Source organism: Periplaneta americana, chromosome 9 (assembly GCF_040183065.1).
Source record: "Periplaneta americana isolate PAMFEO1 chromosome 9, P.americana_PAMFEO1_priV1, whole genome shotgun sequence".
In the NCBI taxonomy this organism is placed as follows: domain Eukaryota; kingdom Metazoa; phylum Arthropoda; class Insecta; order Blattodea; family Blattidae; genus Periplaneta; species Periplaneta americana.
Genome location: NC_091125.1, coordinates 86,055,175 through 86,080,829, shown reverse-complemented (window position 1 = coordinate 86,080,829; position 25,655 = coordinate 86,055,175). Strand labels below are relative to the sequence as shown.

At 34.8% G+C, this 25,655-nt stretch overlaps 1 protein-coding gene across 1 annotated transcript; it reads right to left on the bottom strand.

The window, feature by feature from the left end:
* On the bottom strand, window positions 1-25,580 carry Rab40 (RAS oncogene family member Rab40). The gene is made up of 4 exons (XM_069835197.1): window positions 25,191-25,580; window positions 24,857-25,050; window positions 23,706-23,928; window positions 1-5,642 (listed from the first exon to the last, which is right to left on the bottom strand). Exons 1-4 carry the CDS (start codon window positions 25,339-25,341, stop codon window positions 5,323-5,325), a joined length of 888 nt encoding a protein of 295 aa, XP_069691298.1. The 5' UTR covers window positions 25,342-25,580; the 3' UTR covers window positions 1-5,322.
* Window positions 25,581-25,655: the final 75 nt, after the last annotated feature.

Sequence of the window (25,655 nt, the reverse complement as noted above, 5' to 3'; positions counted from 1 at the left end):
AATATTGCAAGTTGTGTTTAATTAAAATTCATGTCATTCATATTTTACAATATTATTAGCCATTAACTGCAACATGGATCATGCATTTCCTAACTGAAATATCAAATTTACACCCCTGTTAAGGTTTTACACTCTGAATTATATATAAATGTTATAAAAATAATTTTCACAAAAATGAACTATTGAACATCGAAAGAGAAGCTGATAAAAATACTGCAATTCGTATGAAAGTGTTTCCAAACCCTGGTACAGTCATCTAAAAGAAATAAACCAAGAAAACTCAACTTACGACTACCTTCATGTCTAAAATGAGTCAGGTAAGTTCTGCGGAAATTTAACTACAGTTGTTATTTGCAGTAATCAGCATTTGCACATTGTTATAGAAGTAGAAAAATTCTTATAGAAATTGCAATTGCATGCATAAAACACATTAATAACTTAAGCAAAAAATAAAAATAAAATAATTTAAATACAAAAATATTCTTGTGAATTCATTAACTAGAAGAAATAACTGCCTTGTAAAATTGAAACTGTACAGTTCAGAACAAAACAAAAACAAATATCTCCTTCAAATGAAACAGTATATGTACATACAAAGTACCAATTTTCTTACTTACATAAAAAAAAACTCACTGTTAAACAATACTCACAGATATTTTATGCTAATTTAATTTAGTGAATATTACGATGAGGTAGGAATTCACTTCCTATTACAAAATTGCCGAATACATTACAATTCATATTACACAAAAAAGGCTGTTTAAAGGATGATCCACTGAAACTGGCAGTTAAAAAATTTTAAATACTGGTATTCAAACCTGACATTTTGCTATTTATAATCTTGGTTTTGGTTGTCGGTCATGTTGTCAGGCTTATTTCAAACCTATCAAGTATCATACAATGTTTCCCGACAAGGGTCATTTTATTATAGTATCAGTCTCCAAATTTAATGAATACAATAAAAATCCAACAACCTTGAACTGGACTTCAGAAGCCATTAATGCAATTTCAAAATCAAGAATAAACTAAGGTTATTTCAGTTCAGCGTTCATATTAATACATTAACATTATTAATACTTCTTGAGGAATTATAAATAGGGTTATGTCGTCGTAAATATCAGAAATATGAATTATTTTCACGGGACTTCACTGAAAGCAATAACATGTGCTGTGGACTAATAGGAGGAGGAGGGAATTCCACTCAGTTATGCTTTGTACAACATTGGGATTATTCTCCCAGATTAAAAACACATCAACATAGCTTTGCTAAGTCTTCTCAAAGAAGAGCATATGTGAAAGTGACAGTAAAAATCATTACAAATCAACAAGTCTGAACATATATTTCTTAAATTGATCATTTTAGACAATAGAAGACCAGTATAAAAAAATGTATCTGTCTAGTCTTTAAAGAGGACGCGTATAAAAAATTCACTATTAACAATTATTCAAGATAAGCAAGACTTATGAATGGCCACGAAAACAACATGAAAAGTGGAACATTGTGCTATTGGTTCTCGTAACAGTGTTCAACAATCAAATGTCTTATATTCGAGGAAAAGCTGTAACTGCAGAGAACATTTTCATTGACTAGCATTATTTCCATCATATCGCTATAATATACTGCCTCAATACAAATTTTGTAAACTGTTAAGTCCTTGACTTTCAAATATAGTAATTCAGAACACGTACAATTAACTTTCCCTTAAAAAAATCAAGCAAAAGATATGAAAATATTATTCCCATTTTGATTATGCACCATGCCATGATACAGATGAAGATGTTATGTATCTTTCAGGCATTTATCTCAATCATTTGACAAAGACCTGTGCACTTCTGAATATTCAAAAGGCTGAATATTAATTCACGGGTTGGTAACCAGTGGCCCACAATGTATTCTGGCATTAAGAGGTTAAGCAATTAAATTGTGGCAGGCTTAAGAGAGCTTGAAGAAAAAAAAAAAGCTGTAGCGATAAAAAATTAGGACTTTACTTCAGTTTTTTTCTCAGATTTGGCAACACTGGCAAAGATAATATTTTTCCAACATTTCAATTTTAATGACATTCAAGTAAGCCAATTACTAACAATATAAGAATGATTAATAAATTTTCGTGCTTTAAAAAAAATTCCACAATTTTTCTTCACAAGCTTAATACAGAAATATTTGATTAGTAAATGAAATTTAGAGTAGTTCAATAACTATAATTATTGTTACACTTAAGGTACAATCACACATCACTACTTTTGCAGCGCTGCATACAAAATACTGCATAACTTGCATATTGCGATGTGTGATCAACAATGCAAGCTGGGAAGTAGCAGCTACCAAACCAACTGTTCAAAACTTTTTCATGCTTTAAAATAGCAACGTGTGAAAAGAGCTCTCAGGGTTGCAAGCAGTATGGCAATAATACTTTATAATGCATCTATGTATATTAGTGTTTGACATAATTAAAATAAATGATTGTTTAACTTTCCGTAGCAACAGAACAGTTGCCAACATCGTTTACGGCAAGTGTTGGACTTCTTTATTATTAAAATATACTGGCGTTTTTCTGATCACTTTATAAAGTTTGGATAAAAAAATAAATAGTAGACCACTAGATCCACGACAATTCTCTCAACAAAAAGTAAGAGACGTTAGGCTTAGAAAAATTGCTATAGTCCATCCAATTAAGACCAGCTCTTAACATAAACATGGGTATTACTCCACACTAACCCCCCTACTTCAGCCTGTTGTTATGTTGCGTTTATTGGTTTCAAATGTATTTTTCGCATGTTCTTTATTTTGTAAATAAATCAATTGATAAGTAAACAGTAGCTTGCACTTTATCTGAAAATCTAACACATACATAACCACAAAATACTGGTACAGTACAGAATAAACAAAGAAATGCAAAGCTGTACCTAAACTGTGGCTGTAGAGGTAGACCTCTGTGTGTGAACAGGATAGCAACTTTCGCAGCTCTCACGTTGTACAACACAAAAAAATAGCACAACAAATGTAGCGATGTGTCAGCATATCTTTAGAGTGCAATAGTTGTAACAAACTAGAAAAGTAGCAAATAGTAATAAATTTCACTTACATATTCCTTGAATAATAATTATATAATGATAATTTATAATGAACACTCCCGTGCTTCATTTTTATCAAATAAAATAACATCAATCCCTAAGAATAGGAGGATCTGAAATTCATATAATGTATTTACTCAAATATAATACTCCAATGTATGTAAGTGCTACCTCAATGTTGAACAGTCAAAAACAAAAAAAATATTTTGCACTGCAATCTAAGGATCTGGCAGTCACAGCCCAAGACAACTTTTTTTTTTTACACTTAAAACCCAGACAAATCAATGTCTCCAACTTCTTTCTTTAATCTTTTGTCATTACGTGCATGATAAGGCATAGAAATCAATGATGGAGAGATATGATCCAAACAATAAGACAATCGAAGCACTGTGGTTTTGTGGGTTTATCATGTGTAATAAACACATGAGTTGTTATATTTTTAATTGTGGTCTATTTTTGTACGGTATGTATTACACTGTATAATAAAATACCTGTGTTTAACATTTTTAAGTTATCTATAATATATTTTCAATGACTTCCTTCTCTTTTAATATTTAGATCATCATATGTAAGAACCTCCTCACTTTTCGACAATAAAAATCGGATAAAAGGTGTCTTATATACAAGTAAATAAGGTATATCATTTAATTTTCTTTAACACTGTACATATTTTAAAGTTATTAGTTTTCAGTCAAGCTATTAGTCAGATAGAACTTACTGATGTTTAAAAATTGCCCAGTTTTCTGCATCAGTCCATTTATAACATGAATTCTTATGTCAGGCATAAGAAAATTCTGAAATTCTCAGATCAAATCAAAATCTAAATAATTTTTTCTTAATAGAACCCAGAAACCCATTAATGTGACTTGGTAACACAGACAAAGGAAACTTAATTTCTTACCTTGAGAAATAATATTGCTGCTGTGAGCAGTTATTGCACCATTTCAAGATTTATCAGACAGAAGTATGTTTCCACTGTCCCTCAGTAACAAATGTCAAATAGAGAAGGAGAAGTAAGCACTGTTTTAAGGGGAAACGTCAGTTTCTTTCCCTCTCCTACAACTAATTGCTAACTGCTTTCTTTTATACAGAATTTGAACTTCATTCCATCACGTTTGGCACTGCCGTTAGTTTGGTTATCACTAAAGTGGAAGAAAAAATCTATTCTGGTTTGCTAATGACAGAGAATAATAACAATGTGAAATGTTAATTGTGTGTGAACAGTCACTAGTAATTATAATACACAAATATTACAATGGACGGTAATAATGTATTGAAAAAATATGATCCAATTTTGCAAATGCAAGATTGTGAAATGGATGGATTTACAAGTGATAATTTTGGACAAAAATCTCAAATGTCACATATCAATTAGAGAAGAAACACATAACTCTCTTAAGTCTCTTGCAAACTGATAAGGATGCTCAAAGCAACTAAGCTTTCTGCCTAAAAATGGGAAGTCCATTTGCTTATTTATCTACGACATTAAGACAGTGAAATAAAATTATTCCATACTGTAGTGTAGTGTAGACGAGAGGATTCTGTCTTGGATATACATAAAAAGATTAAATGATGATTATCAAAGTTTGCATGTTGGTCCAGACCTGATCCAACTCTGTTCCATCCATCAGACTATCTGTCACTTGTAATTCTGATAAACCACAACTCATCTAACTCTCATTAACTCATATTGCTTACTCTCTGCATAGTTTATTTACAACCTACATACTTTGGTTCTTTTACAAACTCTTTAAACAAGTCTATTATCTCTTTTCAAAGAAGTTGTCAATAACAAATTTAAAAAAAATCTCACATCAACCATTCGATGGACAGAACATTCACTCACACAGAAGACAAAGAGCAAAAATGTTGATACAAGACAGCAAATGCAAAACTGAGAAATAAAACTCACAATTACAAGGGGACACACGCGTTAAGAGACTGGAAAAGTAAAAAAGAAGGTAACCAAATGTGACACAGTCTAATATGCTCTGTTCCTACTCCAAGCATCTCATACTTTACATGACCAGAGTGTACGAGTGGAACCCGGTTGTTGCAAGAGGTAAAACACATTCCATACAATCAGACCATCTATATGAAGGCTTTACACTGACTTGCCTTCACATCACCCCAAAGCATTTCTTGAGCAATGAATTCAGTTACTCCCACCAGAAAAACAATACAACACCAGTCTGTTCCTCTCGTATAAAATAAATAACTTATCATCTGCACATCTTCCACTCTTATTGTTCATGAAATATTACAAGAATTGCGTCCTGTGCAGCTGGTTCGCGTAGAGTTCATGTCTGGAGGGGAGCCAGAGGATGAGGGTGATGTCGCACCCCCAACAAACTTCAACTTTTTGTGATGTGCTGATAATCCAGTCTTATTACCACCTGAACTTCTATTATGGTTTAAGACATAACGATGCTGCATCGATGTAGTGTAGCTTGTCATGGCATACGATTTCAGGTGAGATTTGATTGCAGTTGGAAGTGGAAGTTGGTCGATACCATAAACTGTAGTACGGGCCACAATCGCACGACAGCATAGCTCCTGCAAGCTCAGAACTGTTGGTAGATCAAAGCATGGAATCAAAAGATGATATAATCACAATAAATACTTTGGAAATAAAAACATTAGAGATATCAGAAGTAAGGTTTTTCCCGCGTTCATGCAAGTAACAGCTTTGATGCTATTTTACAAGGTGGATCCTCAGGATAAACTTGTGCACCACTATTACAGAACACTATGCATGTATAAATCATACCAACTTGAGAACTTAAAGCTGTACTCCATGGTACACAGCAAGTGCATTACAACTTAAAACATATCTTAATAATAATAAAAGTGAATGTATGTTTGTTTGTATGTTCTCTATACAAATCTACACGCTTTGACCAATATGTGTCAAAGTTTGCACATTTAACCTTCATAATCAGGAGTAAAACATAGGCTACATTAAAATTGTGCAAATAGACGTTAAATTAATTTTAAAAATTAAAATAAATATGATCAAACATTCATGTATAATATTAAAATGCAATCTTCTGTAGTCAATTGTTCTTTATTATTGTCTGTTGTATTTAGCATCGACTTTCACGAGGCCATGGAAATTATAACGCGAAATTAATTAACATTGTTGATACACATCATGAAGACTAAAACTAGATAATTCATAGAATAAGTATATTTAAGCAGTCTGGGATAGTATTATGAATTTCTCGATGCAGTTGTAGATAGTGAGCAGACTGTGTTTTATCAAACTGAATTCTTTGAAACCACAAGGATTGCTACCATGTAATTTAATACTTAATATTGAATCACCAATAGTACTATTGAGAAATATTGACTCACCAAAATTATGCAATGGAATAAGAATTGGTGTGAAAAAACTCATGCAAAACATGACAATATTAACTGGCAAAACGAAAGGAGAAGATGCTTTTATCCCACAGATTCCTATGATACCCGATGCCTTTCGATTTTAAGTAATAGCAATTTCAGTGCGACCAACATTTGTAATGGCTATATTGAAATAAAGCTCAAGGACAGTCACTCAAAGTTGCAGACATTAATTTAAAAACTCCCTGTTTTTCACATTCTCAACTATATTTTATACAAAGAAATAGGAAAAAAGATTTTACACATATCAAAAAGCAATTCAATTATACTTTTGTCATATTGCTAATGTAGTATGTGAATGTACGTAAGTCTATTGAAAATAACACTGTATTAATTCTAAAATATACGTCTCTCAAAATATTGTTGTTCATGTCAGAATTTTGCAGTAACACATTTTCGGACTGCATAATCACGTTGCCAATGTAGTATGTTACGTGTTGTGGAAATAATCTCTTAATTTCTAAGAAACTAGTATACGGCTCTCAGAATATTAGGCTTTATGTTGAAAAATGACTTAGTGCAAGTTTATATTGTATCTATATTCTGTGTATGTTCTGAATTTGTGAGATATAGTTTCTCAAGTCATATTAAGAAAAACAATAAGCATACAGCAGTCAAGGGGTAAAAAAATCTTCCAATATAAATTAAATTATATACGTATAATGGCAAAAAAATCCGGACTGACCCTTGTCACTTGTTTCAGAGCCTTGTTCACTCCAGAGCATGATAGACTGGTAACTAAGACTTTCGTGGTTCGAATTCTGCCTGGGAAGAAACTTTTTTTGTTCCTTATTCAAATTTATTTCCAGTACTTTTCAATTGCAGCAATATTTTACTGCTTAATTAACTTATTATTCCCAGAACATGAATTTTACCAGCAATCGGAAGTATTGGGAATAAATTTGAATAAGGAACAAAAAAAAGTTTCCTTCCCACGCAGAATTCGAACCACACAAGTCTTAGTTACCAATCTATCATGCTCTGGAGTGAACAAGGCTCTGAAATCAGCTACAAGGGTCGGTTCGGTTTTTTTGCCACTACTGTATATACTGACTCTTTGGTACAACCGATAGAGAGATCAATTTTGGCTCACGATGACACCCCAACAGGTTCAGACTGGGAACAAGGGAATTCCCTGTTTAATGTCAGCTGTCTCTGAAATTCAAGTGAAAACACACAGACATGAAACTACGTGAAATGCGCAGCTTCAGATCAATGTACAGATCTTATAATTATTTTACGTCTGCCTCTGTGCAATGCCACATTTTTGGGGGGGAAGGAAAGAAGATGGCAGAACGGTTTTTAATACATTGACTCCCATGACTAAGATAAGCCATTTGAAATTTAACAGTCACAGACCAGCAGAGATAAAATGCAATATCTGTAGAACATTGATACAATGGTAAGTGGGTGTATAGGAACCAAGGGGTATGTTTTTGTTTTGCTGAACTTCAGGACAATGCTAATTCATTTAAAGTTTGTGTGACTGTAGCCTATATATATTATGTATACATATATTCGTTTGGTTTTACTTGTAGTTTGATTTTTCTATTATTTTATTTGTATTTCTGGTGATGTGGAAGAGAAGGCCTGATGGTCTTAACCACGCCAGAATAAATAAATAAATAAACACAATACATACAGGGCTTTCATTTCAAAACTTCGCAGTCTAAATAACTATTATTTAAATTGAATTCAATTTAAACAAAAAAACACGTCAATTTAGATATTGAGGAGGAAGTAAGAAACCAGGCTTAATTGCATTTTAGATTTCACCCCCATCCCCAGTCACCCCGACTTTGAAATTTCAAGTGGCGCTCCTATATTTTTATACTTAAATATGAAAGAGCATTCAATTGTTTATACACCTCATTAATTTATTTCACATCTTTTGTTTTATATAGTTGCCTGGCAACCTCAATTATTGTTACTGTTGATTAGAGCTGAAGCTACAAATACCATTGAACATTAATTGTAATAGTTGTGTTCGTGTATTAAATTATTGTAAAATGGTGTATACCCTTCAAGAGAGAACAGAAATCATATTCATTTATGGAGCTGCAAACCATTGTGCTAGTAGAACTACTAGAGCTTTCAACAAGAGGCATCCTGAGAAAAATGTAAGTCATCGATATGTCATAGATCTAATACGGAAATTTGAAGAAACTGGTTCTGTGTGCAATAAAGCAAATGGCCAACCTAGAAAACTCGATGAAACTTTGCAGATTGAAAAATTAGGTCATTTCATTAACCCTGCAGTAGGCGCGTGGAGGACACTTGTCATCCAATATTAAAATTACGTTTTATTTGTTATTTATGAAATGAAATAATAACATTTAAGTGTGAATACATAATTTGAAATACAAGAGTGATAATTAGGAACATTTTGAAACAACAATTACATATAACTGTCACAATACAGTAATTCAATGTTATGTTATGTATCAGTGGCAACTTTTATAAACGTTTTGAAAATACATAGTGTCAGCGTGTTTATGAATACATATTTCAAATACAAGAAATCAATTAGGAACACACTGAAACAACAATACGTATAACTACCACAATACATTAATTCAATTATATTTTATATCAGTGGCAACTTTGATAAACGTTTTGAAAATACACAGTGTCAGCATGTTCGTGAATATATATTTCAAATACAAGAGATCAATTAGGAACATTTTGAAAGAACTACTTATAACTATCACAACACAATAATTCAATTTAATTTTATGTATCAGTGCCAAATTTTGTAAACGTTTTGAAAATGCACAGTGTCAGCATGCGTTACTGTCCAAAGCAGTTCACACACACACATCTTTCAGGTGATCAGGACAGGTCCAATTCTCGCACCATCTCCTTGTAGTCTTATTTCTGCTCCGTCCACATTCATAACACCGCCCTCTACCTCCACGGCGTTCGTTGATCAGTGCTGGAGTTGTAGTGTTTCCAAGTAACAACTACGTTTGTTTCCTAATCTCAGCTGAAATTTGAGGAATTGTTGCTCTCCTTATATTCTGTGACTTCACCATTTACCAAGCAAGACTCTGTAAAAAGTCTGTTCTTTTCAATTTCTCCTCGGGACGATGAGCTTTATAAATGCATAATGCATTTATTGAAGCAATATTAAGGAGGTCGTAGAAAATAACCATAGGCCAACGTCTTGTGTTCCTGGCTACATTGTTGTGTTGACAGATTTGGTCTACTAGATCGACTCCAACTTTGATCATATTGTAGAAACTTATCATTTCTGGTTTTCTTTTTTCACTAGTCTCTTCATCTACTGCTTTATCATGTTGCATAGTTGTTAAAAGTATAACAGTTTTATTCTTTTTTGGGCAATGACAAGAGTCATGTCTCTTTGAAATCCAAAGAGAGACGAATGTTGCAATCTTTGCTTGTTGGGTAAGAAATTCAGTGGAATTTCCCTCTTAGTTTTGCGAAGAATTCCCACATAAGTGAGTTTCTTTTCATGCAACAATTTATTTGCAAGAGATATGCTTAAAAACCAATTGTCACCGGTTATATTTCGATTTGTCCCACAGATAGGTTCAACTAAATGCAAAACTATTTCCTGGGAGCTATTGCTCTGCTGATAGGGACCTGCAGGTTGCATTCCAACGTATGTTTCAAGATTTATAGTGCAAGCTGTTTTAGCATCAACAAGAGCAAACATTTTCACGCCATAATTTGCCAGTTTATTTGGAATATACTGCCGAAAGGGACAATTTCCTCTGAAAGCCAGTAGTTGCTCGTCAATAGTGACATACTCGCTGGGAACAAAATATCTCTGAAAACTATCTACCATAAGCTCAAATAGTTCCCATTTTGGAGCTAACTTATCTATTTCCCTGCGAGTGGATCTATCTCTTACATCATCAAATCTAATACACCTCAACAGAAAGTGGAATCGTTTCTCGCTCATAGTCAAATAGCAAGATTCAAGTCCATTTCCTCTTGAGTTGTCCCATAGCTGATGAATGTTTTTCCTAGAGCATCTTAGACTGCCAATGAGGTACAAGAGACCTATAAATGCCCTAATTTCAAGACTATCAGTATGTCTGGCATCTCTAGCATGGTCAAAATTATTTCGTACAGTTCCAATGTATATGTTGATTGAAGTCACTATAATATTGATCACAGTATCGGTCAAAAACAAATCCAAAATTTCAATGTCTCTTTCGGTTTCTCGAGCTTTACCTTTGGGACCAGGTAGATGTTTCACCAAATTATGCGCAAGAGTACGAATATTGACCAGAGGTGTTACTTTGCTCCATTTCGTCTCACTATCCTTACCCAGGTAATAGTCTCCAGGAATATCATCATTAGTTACACTATCCTCACTTTCACTCAATTCTTGCTCAGTCGCTGAATTGTGGTCGCTCTCTATAACATGATCTCAATCGTGGTCACTTTCATCATTACTTTCTTCTTCGTCACTTTTTTCAAATACCCAATTCAGCAATGCATTGGGATCGTTAGTATGTTTCACTGTTCGTTTGTTTTGGTTATTCATTCTAAGTGATTAAAATGAATGCAGATAGCAATTCTATATGCCTGAAATGAAAAAAAAAAAAAATATCACTATAATATTTCAATAATATAGGCCTAACTATCAAGTAACAGACGTATTCTGCGTAAACATAAACATGATAGTGAGTATAATATAGGAATATAGGTATAATTTCTAATAAAACAGTCAAACATACTCGGATCTCATTGTCAGAATATTGCATAATTGACAAAAATCACATTGCAGATGCATTACGAGCAGTGGAAAGAAACATGGCACAGCGATAACTTCCAAAGAATAACAGACATTATAATAAACCAGTGTGTATTTACAATGAATTGTAGTTTGGTGCATGGATGACAATGATCATCCAGGTCAGTAAATCCGCTTCTCACAAGTGCGATGTTCAAGGTCTGCTGTTGGAATTGAACTGATTGGTAGTTCTAAAATCGTCCAAGAGGCACAGAGAACCGCGCATGCGTAGTTGCATTCAATTTCATAAAACAGTTATGAGAAATGGACTGGATGATGCCTGCCACCCACGCGCCTAACGTAGGGTTAATGAACCCATCACCTCCATTCCAAAAGTAACAAACATTTTGGTTGGTTCCATACATAAAGTGCTGAAAATGAACAAATTTTTCCCCTACAAAATACAAAGTCACCAACAGCTCAGCAAAGACTATTTTGATAGAAGAGTAGAATTTTGTGAACAGATGTCTCAGAGAATTGAAGATGACCCAAATTTGACACAAAATATTTGCTTTAGTGATGAGCGACTTTTTTTTAAATGGGTTTGTCGACAAACACAATATTGTAGATACTGGAACATTGAAAATCCTCATGTGTTTTGTGAAGATAATACCGTTTCCTCAGAAGATCAATGTGTGGGGTGAAATTTTTGGGGATATTGTTGGACCAATTTTCATTGAAGAAAACCTGACTGAAGAATTATATCTAAACATATTAGAAAATGAAATTCATCCACTTATCACACTGTCATTAGACAACCAAGTCAATGAAGGAAACCTGGTGTTGGACGAATAAAATTTGCATTTTCAACAGGATGGAACTCCTTCACACTATGCAGTATCTGTGCTGAATAGAAGATTTCCTGGAAAATAGATTGGTAGGAGAGGTGTTGTTGTAGAATGGCTGGTGAGATCTTCAAACCTGACGCTGCTTGACTTCTTCCTATGGGGTCATTTGAAATGAGTTGTTTATACTCCGTCTGAGAATATTTAAGAACTGAAACATAGAATAACCCAAGAATGTAATCGGATTAGTAAGAAAACACACCAAAACGTTTGCGAGGAGTTCCAAAATAGACTGTATTACTCTTAAACCAACAATGGAGCACATTTTGAACACTCGATTTAGTGCAAAATAAACTGTTTCTTGTCAGATTGCCAGGCAAAAGATGTGAAATAAATGAATGAGGTGTATAAACAATTGAATGTTCTTTCATATTTAAGTATAAAAATACAGGGGTGTCATTTTAAATTTCGAAGTGGGATGGCTGGAGGGTGTGGGGTGAAATCTAAAATGTAAGCCTGATTACTAAATTGACGTGTTTTTGTTTAAATTGAATTCAATTTAAATAATTAGTTATTTAGACTGGAAAAACTTGAAATGAAAGCCCTGTATATGTATACAGTATAATATATATATCGGGTGTTTCAGACCACCCGTATCAGCTTTTCTTCTCGAACAAACAGGAAGTAGGCGTACCTGTGGTCAACTTCGAAATTTCAAATGGGAAAATGAGTCACCGAAGGTGCCATTGGAAACTACTTTTAAAAAGAAACAACTTTTACTGAAACTTTTTTTTTCTAACTTTTATTGTTTACCCACAAAACAACAAAAATGGTATTTTCTGAGAAATGCTGTGTGTTGTTTATGTACATACCCTCTTCATAGTACGTGTTCAAAATGTCCGCCACCCTGTGCTAAACAATGTTCTGATCTCCTCCTAACATCCGTGATTGCACAGAGAACTTCAGCATAGCTGAGAGACACACATGGTGTGGCTTGTCTAATTCTTTGTTTCATGTCTTCTCTAGTTGTTGGACGCACCTGGTAGATCATGTCTTTAATTCTCTCCCACAAGAAGGATTGCCCGTGACTTAGGATTGCATCATAATACAGTGTTTAGAATTCTCAAAGACAACAAATGTCATTCATTTCATTCATACCATATTTATTTCCATCAGAAACTTGGGGGACATGACTTCCAGACTCGTGTTGATTTCTGCAACTGGTTTCCAAACATGGACCGTGATTTTGAGCTCAGAATTCTGTGGACTGATGAGGCAACTTTCAAAAGTAATGGTCAGGTGAATCTCTACAATGCCCATTACTGGTCTCCAGTTAATCCACACTGGCTATGTGCAGTGGATTACAAGCACGTGTGGAGCCTCAACACATGATGTGGCCTCCTCGGACATCGAGTCATAGGACAATACTTTTTTGAGCAGAACTTGAATGGTAGAACGCACGCTTCCTCCGAAACATTATGCACCAGTTGCTTCATGATGTTCCCCTTGTGCTTTGGTTAATGATGCGGCTTCAGCAGGGCAGCTGTCCGGCTCACTTTTCACGTAGGGCTCGGTGAGTTATTAACCGGTTATTCCCCTGCAGTGAATTGGACAGGAGGACCAGTAGCCTGGCCTGCCCTATCTCCTGACTTCGCTCCAAATTACTTCTTCTTGTGGGGGAGAATTAAAGACATGTTCTACCAGGTGCATCCAACAACTAGAGAAGATATGAAACATAGAATTCTGTATATCTCTCAGCTGTGCTGAAGGTCTCCATGCAATCACGGATGTTTGTAGGAGATCAGAAATACCTTTTTTGTTGGTTTGTGAGTAAACAATAAAAGTCAGAAAAAAAAAGTTTCAGTAAAAGTTGTTTCTTTTTAAAAGTAGTTTCCAACGGCACCTTTAATGACCTATGTTCTCATTTGAAATTTCGAAGTTGACCACAGGTACACCTACTTCCGGTTTGTTATGGAAAATGGTACTACCACCAATCGATTTTTTACATAGGTTTTGGTTATAAAAATTTTTTATGAACAACCAGTATATAGTTTTCGAGAAAAAGGCTGATACGGGTGGTCTGAAACACCTGGTATATACATACAAATTAAAAAACATTTGTAAGTAAGGCACGTGATGAAATGTTTTCTTTCATTGCCTGATCTGCAATTGTTATAAATTGAGTTAATCCTTTCCGGCATTTGGCTAAGAAGTTAATTCATGTAAGTGACGCTATGTAAAGATTCATCTTTATGGATGTGGAAAGCTTATTAAAGACAATTCGTTTTGGTTATCTATAGTTGAGTTTCTGAGATTGCCAAAAAGTCTAACAACCAGTTTAATGAGAAAAAGAAGCAAAAAGAACAACCCGGGCAATGCCAGGTGCTTTCAGCTAGTATCATATAAAAGTTCAAAAGTTTCAGTATAGTGTGTGGCAATTTCCACGACATATACAGTACATGTATCAAGTGCAGCACAAGATGTGTATATTGAGGGACAATGCTGTTCCCGTTCATAGCACTCCCTTGAGAGACATATGAGGGGGATCCAGGAAATAACGACCGTTTTGTTGTAATAATGAAAAAAAAAAATATTTATTTGAAAAAACAAAGTCTGTTACATAACTGAAGCTTCCTTTACTTCTCTACATAATCACTACCTACATTTAAACATTTGTCGTATCTGTTCACTAGCTTTAGAATTCCCGTGTTATACTCCTCTGCCGCCAGTTCATTAAGGGTGTTCACTGTCTTCTTCAACTCTTCATCACTTCCAAAACGCGTACCACCCAGAAAGTCTTTCAGCTTAGTGAAAAGGTGAAAATTGCTAGGAGCAAGGTCTGGACTATAGGGCGGATGATCCGAATTGATCCAGCAATTCTCGAGTTGAAGCAGCAGTGTGCGGGCTGGCGTTGTCGTGAAGAAGCACAACTCCTCTCGAAAGCATTCCTCACCTCTTGTTTTGAATGGCTCGCCGTAGTTTTCGTAAAGTCTCACAATAACGATTTGCATTGATCGTAGTGCCTTTTGGCATGAAATCCAGCAAAAGAACACCTTTGCGATCCCAAAAGACAGTAGCCATGACTTTTTGTGTTGAGAGAGTCTGTTTGAATTTTCTCGGTTTCTTGGGTGATGAGGGATGATGCCACTGACGTGATTGGCGCTTGGTCTCTGGGGTGTTGTGAGACACCCAGGTCTCATCACCAGTCACAATTTGATCAAGAAAGGCGTCTCCATCTGTGTGATATCGCATCAAGAATGTCAATGCTGAGGCCATTCTCTGAGTTTTGTGTTGGTGGAACCCATCGTGCACAGATTTTGTGGTAGCCAAGATGTTGCGACACAATTTCACCAAGCAAAGAACGAGAAATGTCAGGAAAGGCAATATGCAATTCGTCGAGTGATGTGCGCCTGTCTTGCAAGTCTGTCGTTCACTTTAGTCTTCAGGTCTTCTGTGATGAGTGATGGGCGTCCGGCTCGAGTTTCATCGTGGACATTTGTTTGCCCATTGTTGAACATTTCGCACCATTTTCTCACATTTCTTTCATTCATTACAGTATCACCATACACTTCTTTCAATTGCCGGTAAATTTCTGCAGGTTTCAAATGTCGGGCATTCAAAAATCGAATCACACTCCTCACCTCACAGTCGGCGGGATTATCAATCACGTCGTTCATTTTGAAGTAACACAAAATGCACAATGGCGACTTGTTGCAACCAGTACTCACAACATTATGAGAACACATGTTAAGGAAGCCAGTTGACCTTCAAACAAGGAAGGGGAGTCAGCTGCGCGGCGGGTATGCACGAACGGTCGTTATTTCCTGGATCCCCCTCGTACATGTGTCCCCTGGATGGCACTAAATGCACAACAATATGGGCCAACTTCAGTGCAGCACCCAAAGTGCATAAGATATAACTAGCCTATATTGGGAAGCAAGAAGGAAAATAATGTAACTACCAAGATCCAGGTCACTGGAAACCATTATCACAAAATGTGCATACAGGGTGTAAATGATTTAAATTGCCAAAATTATACAGACAGTAGAGGAAAAGGTGTTAATATGGGAACGTATTTTTATTAGACTGTAAATAAAACATTATTGTAACAATATCATTATTGGATAATAGCACAGCTCTTTAATGTAATATGTTGCCATAGTGTTTAGAAAGTACCAAACTAAAAATATTAAAACATAAAAAAAATATAGCAAGAAAATACGAAGTACTGCAAACTTTATGTCTGAGTAAATCATATGGTAATATGGGAATAGCATAAAGTTCTGTTGAAACATTACAATTTTAATGAAAATATTATACATGAACTGTTTTAATACAAATGAAAAATTAAATTACGGAAACTAGACTAATAATGTTGCTCCTTCTGTAGAAACTGATATGTTGTCTTCATCTTTATCCAACTGATCTTCAGGGACAAAATGTAGTTTCTTTCTCGCCTGGACACTCCTCTTTTTCTGCAGTCTTGTCTTTGTGGAGAATGCAGTTGGTTCTCTAGGCCCTGGAATTGGTTCTATGAAATTTCGTGATTGCCATATTCCCACCAGTCATCATGTTTGTGCATAACCTAAAATATGTTAACCTAACAAATGTGATATTTGGAAAAATAAGTATCTCATTTTAAAGCACTGTTTAAGTACTACATAAAACACTAGGTATCAATATATTACCTCATTTACTTAGTAAAGAAAAATGAGCTGGTCTTACCTTACAAAAACATTTGACTCCCACGAAAACAATTCTATCCTACTGCCTTCGCATCACTCACTACAATGAGTTGCTGTTTGGCCGAGAGACGAGGGTGCACCTTTAGAAGTAGTTCAGTGGGGGCCACCACTAGATAGCATTGGAATGTCAAAAGTTATGGCAATTCCCATATTACAACCTTCTTCCATATTCCACCTTCTCCTCTACATATCTGTCTACCGAACATAATGTCTAGTGAAATTTAATTATTCTTATAATTTTATTTTTAATTTGTAAAATGCCACATTTTTAAGATTGATAGTAGTCCAATTATTATTTGTTTACATTTCGACTCAACGTGAATGCCATTGCCAATGACCTTGCACCCAACACATACCAATACATAACAGAGTAACAAATGTCTGCTTCAGAGTATGTAAGCCTATCAGGCAAAGAAAATAATGACTGTCTATTCTCACTTTCAAAAAAGTTAAGACTCACAAAACACATTTCTGAAAACCTTGACAGTTACAAAAAAAACATTATTTGGCTTCTTCCTACAGTTATTTATACTGTACCACCAGAACTGTTTTGGCAGTTTAATAGTTTACATCCTGTACACAAGTGACTCTTCTTCACAGAGGTGGCCAACATTTGATTTTATGGTGTTCACTTACACCTTACTACTTTCGGAATATTTATATATTTTGCCTCATTCATACTTTTCAAAGCTATCCTTCACCCTGTTCACTTGCTGATGATAAAACTAAAATAATGTAAAACATAAGCAATTGCACTTTCATCATGACCCAACTTGACAATATTCAAAGATTTCTATCTAGAATTTAAATGAAAGCACCACTCCATTCTTCTCCTTTCTGTATACATTATTATTTTAGACCACAGAAGTCATTAGGAATCAGTGAGCCTTCGTCAGTGAATTAATAGTAATCATGTTTACTAACAAACACAACTTCTCTTGATTAAAAATTGAGTCAGATTTAACTTTTAAGAGGTAATAACAATCCTTGCACAACTACCTTCGAAAGGAAAGGAATAATAGTGTCGTAGTGGCATATATGAGAACTGTCTGACCCTGAAAGAGCCAGCTTCAGATAAAATTTACTGGCCAGCTGTTGCTTGTCTTATCAAGTTCCCTGCTATGTAGAAGGAGTCCTTGCAGACCAAGCAGGAAACAAAGTACAGAGAGGATGGACATAATAAACCAATATGCTACAATGAATCTGAATTTGGAGGAAAAACCCTCAAAATAAGAGGAGTCAATAAAATTATAACATGGTGATTATGAAACAATGGTGGATTATTGACAGGGGACTCAAAGTCTTCATTGAAAAGCTGCTACATAGCTGTTTTGTCCACAAATATTAATTTTTCATGAAATGTAACAGTTAACTCGATCCATGGTTGTGTCCATTTAAATAACATTCCTTCATCACAATACAAATTTTGAGAACAAAAGCACATGTTGAAGGAAAAGATCACAATAAAAAAACTTGTGGAATTCTTTTATTTGAACCAATATTTAAGTAAGCTGAAAGTAGACTTTCTGTTAATGGAATTTCTATGCTCCATTAGTAATTAATAAACTTTCGGACTGTTCAATATTAAATATTTTCAAGAGATTTTACAGAACAGGTCTTGGAGGGCCTAAGCTGGATTGGTTTATGATGATGATAAAATATTATCAAATTTAGTGCTAAGTAAATAAGAGCTAGTTACCTTTCAGCAAGAAACATTAACACTGTAAAATATACACGTTGTCAAAACTTGTAACAGTGTGTTTACATAAAATACTCCACACTTCATGCAAATTTTAAAATATAAACATTCACAGTCATATTCTTTTGTTCCTCAGTTTGAACGTAATATTCTTTATTCACTAATTTAGTTTTGAAGCCCTTTCAAAGCAAAGTTTGTTCCTTAATTTGGAGCAAACTGTATTACTCCAGATCACATATAACAGAATGATCAGCCTTATGGGCTTTGAAGGCAACAACTTTTATCAATTTCACTATGCCATCAAGTGACTGAAAGAAGTCATGTTATAACTCTCATTTGAATTGTATGGAGAAACTGTACTTCCATGTAGCAGTTGTTACCAATCAACAGTGGCAATCCTGATGGTTGTTCTCTTCCACATGTTACCATTTTTAACATGAGGATGGCCAATCTGTTTCACAGTATATGCGATCAGGTGTAATGCGTAAGATCCACATACGCATAAGATGTCCTTGCTGGTAATAGCACTATAAACATCAATCATCAACATTACAAACATTAATAACTGTCTTAGGAACACTGGTTTCCTGAGATTTCCATTATTGTGATAGAGACATATTCTAAATCATCTGCTGCATAAAAGGATGTTTTCTATTTCCACAAATATCAAATAATTAAGAAGACAAAAATATTTTAATCTATCAAAGCTTGATTTTATTGCTAAAAAAACTGCTGTTTTAATTTTGTTTATTATTTTTCTTTATTGTGTTCAGTCTTTTTTAACCATTTTTCAGTTTTATTCAAGGCACTACTATTTTACAATTTACAATCATTTTCTTGGCATTTCTCTTCTGATTTTTCTTTTCCTTAACAGATTACACAATATACGAAGAGAAATTTGAGGAGATGTGAACCTTACACAGCATTAGTAGTGGTAGTGCATTTTGTCATATTTCTTTGATTTACTAGTGATGATACAACTTTATCACCACAATCTTTGTTTTCTATTTCAGTTTATATTCATTTTCATTCATAGTTTTCTGTCCAAGGACAAGTCCTTCACTGCAAACTCAGAATTCTATAATCCTTCCTATTTTCCACCTTCCTCTTGGTCATGGCATATGATCCATATATCTTAATGTTGTTAAACTGTTCAGAAGGATGCTTTGGAAGGAATGGTGAATAGCAGAGAAATTTGGGGGCAGAAGACCCTAAATTTAAGTTTGCACTTATCACTTAAGTGACGATTCTTTCACATAAACGACAAAGTTTAAGTAACGAAAATTGAAAAAGAAAAAAAAAAAAAAAAATGTTATGTAATGCAATGACTACCGGTATTAAAAGGGAAGAAAAGAGTTGGAAAATTTAAACAAGTGTTTTCAGGAAAAAAATGAAAATATGAGTATCAATTAATCTACAGTTTATTTCTGGGGCATTAATAAAAGCTTTTACAAGTAATATAACTAGTTAATATTTGTTTTCTAAATATATGCTTTCGTGTTGTTAATGATTGTAATTTTAGTTTAAGTTAAAATATGTATTTTAATATCTGCATGTGAAGCTCCCACAGTGGTCTAGTGGCTAGAGTGCTGGACTTACAATCCTGTGAACACGGGTTCGATCCCCAGTGTACCCCTGATTTACAACTTGTGTTGGGCAAGCCCGTAGTCCCGGTAACACAAGTGTTTTCTCTGGGAGCTCTGGTTCCCCTGTGGTATCCCAACAAATTTAAATTGGTCTACATAACTGGCTTCATATGGGTGAATGACGTAAGTCAAGTACCCATCATTAGTACTAAAAAAAATCTGCATGTAAATCTGCAGAGTTAGCACTGTGGTAGCACATCTGCCTCCAAACTAGTTCGCCCAGGTTTGATTCTCATCAGGGTCAGAAATTTTCGTGTAAAATTTCTACCTTGAGGCTAGGAGAGGTAGAGGTGCACAACTTCTAATCACTAGATTGTGCACCAATATACCTGGGTTAAGTTCCAAATCTCTCCACAGTGCATATGTCACTGTTGATAGTGACTCATCCATCGAACAGAGATGTTAAGCCTGCTATTCGACAGGAGTAGGCTATGTACCAGCACTGGGTTTCCCCTTCTCTCTTCCTCATCTTCATCATCCTCACCCATTCCCTGCACACACTTACATAGTGAGGGAAGTGAGACGGTATGCGATGCTATGGAATACCGCCACTGGTTTCTATGGCCAGAAAACATACTGCTAGTGAAAAATGACATACCGTCACTGAAAAAATGTGATCCATAAAAATTTGTTTATATATTTCTTCACAGCAAAGAGTATTACCTGTTTGCTATGTAAATCTAAACCACAGCCTTCTCGAACTGTACTCAACGTGTATTTAGACACGTTTGTTTGATAAGTCAACCCCTGAAATACTTACAACAGCAGTATTTCAAGTATAGAAGACTGTGGTCTGTAGTTTGTGGTGGTCATTGTTGCTAATTTAGTGACTATCATTTTTGTTGTTGTTGCACTTTTTATTGACAATTGAGTAAGGCACTTTGAAGCTTTAACATTATTTTAAATGATAAGTCTTAATGGACATTGCAAAATAATCTAGTAAATAATTGGATTAACTTGAAATTATTTTATTAAGAAATTTAATGTGTTGCGTAAGCTAAAAAATTCGCGTTACTGACTGCACGAAACAATTTATTGTATACATCATGTATGTGTATGTTGTAAGGGAGAGGGTATGCCTTTTTTAAATCGGGGTATGCCAAGGGAAAATCTTGGGGTAGCATACCGCCTCTGGTTTTTTTCCACTTCCCTCACTACACTTACATGAACACTTACACATACATTAACCCTAGTACACGACATAACTCTCCACAGATACACATTATGGAGAGCATTGCCTGTCGATATGGTGTGCAACTTGAAAATTGGTCACAGTCTTGCCATCTATTCACAACTTGCAGAACCCAAATCACGCAAGTGAAGTGGATAGGCACTGGGTACATACATATATATGCTTGTATTTCTGATGACAAATGACACTTTTGAGTCAATTTTAATGCTTTTGTGACCTATTTTAGACGTCTAAAATGATGTTTTTTATAGCCTTCAAATCCGAGATCTAGCGATTATACATATAGTACTACATTAATGATTCCTTAAAAAAAATAAACTATTTAAAATCAATGAGATCACAAGTCAATAAAGGAAAAAGGAAGAAATGAAAATGAGTGAATGTTAAGAAACAGACTCTGTAGTAAGAAATAAATAAACTCAAATCAATGTCCGTAAGTATCTGTCACGATAACTTGATGTACAAGATAAAGATTAAAGAAAAGCTACATTCCACAAATAACTTAGTACTTCCAAACAGGTCTAACATGGGACTTACTTTTTATTAAGAAATATCAGAGAATAGATCACAAATTCTAATGTAATTGATGCAATTATTATATAATTCACTGTAACAATTCTTTTATAAACATTGTATATTTAACAATGTAGTTGTGCTCTTTAATTCAAAGACATTCATGCTGTAGTATATGCTTCAACTCCAGAAACAAATAAAATAAATGTATAATATAGTTAAACACATAGAAAATTTCAGGAAGAAAATTATTTTGTAACGAATAAAACCACACTGTGGAGTCTATGAAAATGAGGTTGAATATAACAAAAAGAGAATTCCAACGAGAAATAAAAATGCCTCACAAATCTGTGAAACATCTGAGTAAACACTAAACTTACAACTGTTCGCCGAGTTAGCTCTGTGGTAGCATGTCTGCCTCCAGACTAGCTGGCCCGAGTTCGATTTCTGGCAGGGTCAGAAATTTTCATGTAAAATTTCTACCTCTGGACTAGGAGAGATGGCAGTGCGCAACTTCTAATCACCAGATTGTGCACCAATATGTCTGGGTTAGATCCCAAATCTCTTCACAATGCATATGAAGAGAAGGCATATGTCACTGTTGATAGTGATTCATCAGTTGGATGGGGATGTTAGGCCTGGCGGCCCCCTTGATTCTATTCAACAGGAGTAGGCTACGTGCTGGTACTGGGTTTCCCCTTCTTCCTTCCTCATCTTCGTCATCATCACTCATTCCACACACTACACTTACACGAACACATACACTCACCCTAGTACACGACATAACTCTCAACATCATGTACAGTGTGGCCCATCAAAGTGGTGTACAACTAGAAAAGGGTCACAGTCCTGCCATCTATCCGCAATAGGCAGAACCCGAATCACGTAGGCTAGTGAAGTGGGTAGGCATTGGATACATACATACATACATACATACATACCACTCAAATTTAATTCCTCATTATCCTAGAAGATCAAATGTTGCAAAATTTAGACTTTACACTGAACACAACATCTTTCAAAATATTTTGATTATTAATTTCAATATATCTAAATCATATGTTATTTTATGAGTCGGGAAAAAAATGATAAACAAACAAAACAACTAAAAAATCCAAAAAAGGTTTGTTATTCCAAAATGATTCAGTGATATAGTAAAGAATCGAATAGCCTAACTATGACCACCATGCTATTAACAACGATGATAATAACAGTAACAGTAACAGTAACTGCTGTTTGGCAGTAGAGGTTCTATTTCCAAATTCACATGGAATTATCTGAAGGAACTTCACATTCCTTTTGATTATGTAATGTCTGTCCTTATAAATATTATCAAGGATTCTCTTCAAATATTACATCATCATCTCTATTTCAATTAATCCACTTATATTTGCCTTAAACAATTAACTTTCTTTTTTCTTTAATGTATCACATCACATTATATTGTACATGTTTATTGTATTCAGGACCCTTGTGGTCACTCAAATTCTTTGAGCTGATGTCTAAAATTTAGAAAATATATATAATAGCAGGATCAACAATATGTCATGCTTGAAAATTCATTGTACATCAAAATAAATCACGGAATTCTATGGTGGTTCATTGCTTCATAAAACATATCTCAGTTCGAAATACTATGGAGTTGGCTCTTGTAGAAGTGGTACTGTTTCCTGTTTCAGTGATAAGGATGATGGCGTAAATTTTATATACAAAAAAAGTGAAATAATGGGACAGGAAATGTGAGTATTCTACAAAAAATTTGATCCGAAACTTCTTGGAAATCATAAATTTAATTTGGTCTTGTGAAGATTTGAACCAATCCTATTCTCCAACGGAATCCACCAATGGATGTAGGCTACCACACAAAGGCTCTACCTCACCTTTATTTGATCTCCAGAGTCTTTCCATGCCATTGCGATGAAGGGCCATGCGAGACAGCTCGCTAAAACTCTCACGGATGTTGAAGTCACACAGTGGACTAACTTCAAAGAAAGCCATGCGGTTCTTTGCAGCATAGGTCTCAGCTTCTCGGGCCCCCACTTGTCTCTTGAAGGCTAGATGAAGCCGATTACCGACTAGTACCTTTGGAACACCAGGTGCATGCTGCAAGAAATATTACACAAATAAAAATTTATCCACAATTGGTCATACACATAAATGAACTTGAAAATATGAGAGACCATAGCTATTTATGGTAATGGTGTAGAAAACATCTGTGTCCATGTACTACTGGATCATCATGATCATAAGTAAAGCTTGGTAACGAGGTTCTTTAAAATGCTAACGATGTAGGATATGTGCAATGGAGAATTTAAATGGGTAAGAGACTATGCATATTCACGTAAAATTACTCCATATAAAATTTCTTACCTTAAACAGTAAATATAATACAATGCCACAATTAGTATATGGTTATCAATACTTCTGTACATTAACCTCTACAACTACAACTTGTTTTGTCTAACTTCTACTAGATAAATGACCAGATTACATTGTGGAAGTCTTGGTTAATTATACTTTATTTCAATAGAGTATTCTGCACGACATGGGCGCATACACCAAGAACTAAGAAAGAGGTCGAGTACTGTGACAAGATTAAAACAGGTTATGAGGAGATAACTAAATGACAGGAGGTTGAGAAGTGATAAGATTAGAATGGATTAGAAGAGGATAACTAAGTAACAGGAGACCGAGGACTGTGACAGGGTTAGTTGAGGTTACGTATAGCTAAGTGACATAAGTTAAGCCTATATTACTTCGTCACTTTTATATTTTCCAGCCTATTTCAGCAGGTAAAACAAAAATATCTACACATCCTCATATTTTAAACAACATGCTACTAAAAAATCATGCTTTTTAGGAAATCTTTTTACCATGTGCTCATCTTGTACCGAATCACCCGTCATATCTTTTTCCTACGATATAGCTAGGTCTATATTAAGTATTTGGTAGCACAAAAACAATGCTAATGTCAACTCAAAGTTGGTCACCAGTAAGTGTAAATTTAAAACAATTTTGCCGTAATTCTCACCTCTTCAACTTCTTTCAGCCAACGGTCAATACCATCAAATGACCATTTATTTGTGATATCATACACCAACAAAATACCCTGTGCTCCACGAGAATACGATCGAATAATAGTACAAAATCGACCCTGCCCAGAAGTGTCCCATAGCTGCAATTTCACCCGCTTTCCATCCAAGAGTATTGTTGTTGTTTTGTATGCTGTGGGAATACAAATACAATTAATACAAGTGAGTCAGTTGAAAGATGATCGTTATTCCAAGCACTGTCTCACTACACTAAATATTTTGTGAATATATTATCCCCGTCAGTAAACATACATGCAAGGCTAGTATTCTTACCACCTCCACTGCAAAAAGGCGATTCTGATGATCCATCTTCAAGACCACTTAAGATTTCTTGTTTCCCTACATCACTGTCACCAACTAATAAAAATTTCAACAAGTAATCATATTGTTTTTGTTGAGAAGTTGGTCTTGGCTCCAAAGCCATAACACAGTCTTTTGTTTCTCTTGCGCATAATAAACTTTTTCTTCAGCTCCTACACCTAAACCAGGTAAATACTATCACTTCACTGATTATTCGTTATATAGTATTTTGTGATGATACTTTCAATATACATAAAGTTGTATGCAAAACTATGCAATTCAATATAAAAATTTTCTTCCTAAAGTCACTGTCCTACTTCGTTTGACACGGCATTCTAGACGTTGCAATGACAATTGAACTACGATGTGCAAAATTCCATAACTGAGAATGTATCTAAAAGGCCTTGGAAATGTCTGTCTTCTCTGTAATTATATATG

Excerpts from the sequence above, each read along its gene's own strand:
- Rab40 (XM_069835197.1), bottom strand. The coding sequence starts at position 25,341 with ATGGCTTTGGAGCCAAGACCAACTTCTCAACAAAAACAATATGATTAC. Across the intron at positions 23,929-24,856 it reads GGCTGAAAGAAGTTGAAGAG|CATGCACCTGGTGTTCCAAA; the intron begins GTGAGAATTACG and ends TATTTCTTGCAG. Across the intron at positions 5,643-23,705 it reads ACTCTGGAGATCAAATAAAG|TTCTGAGCTTGCAGGAGCTA; the intron begins GTGAGGTAGAGC and ends ATCTACCAACAG.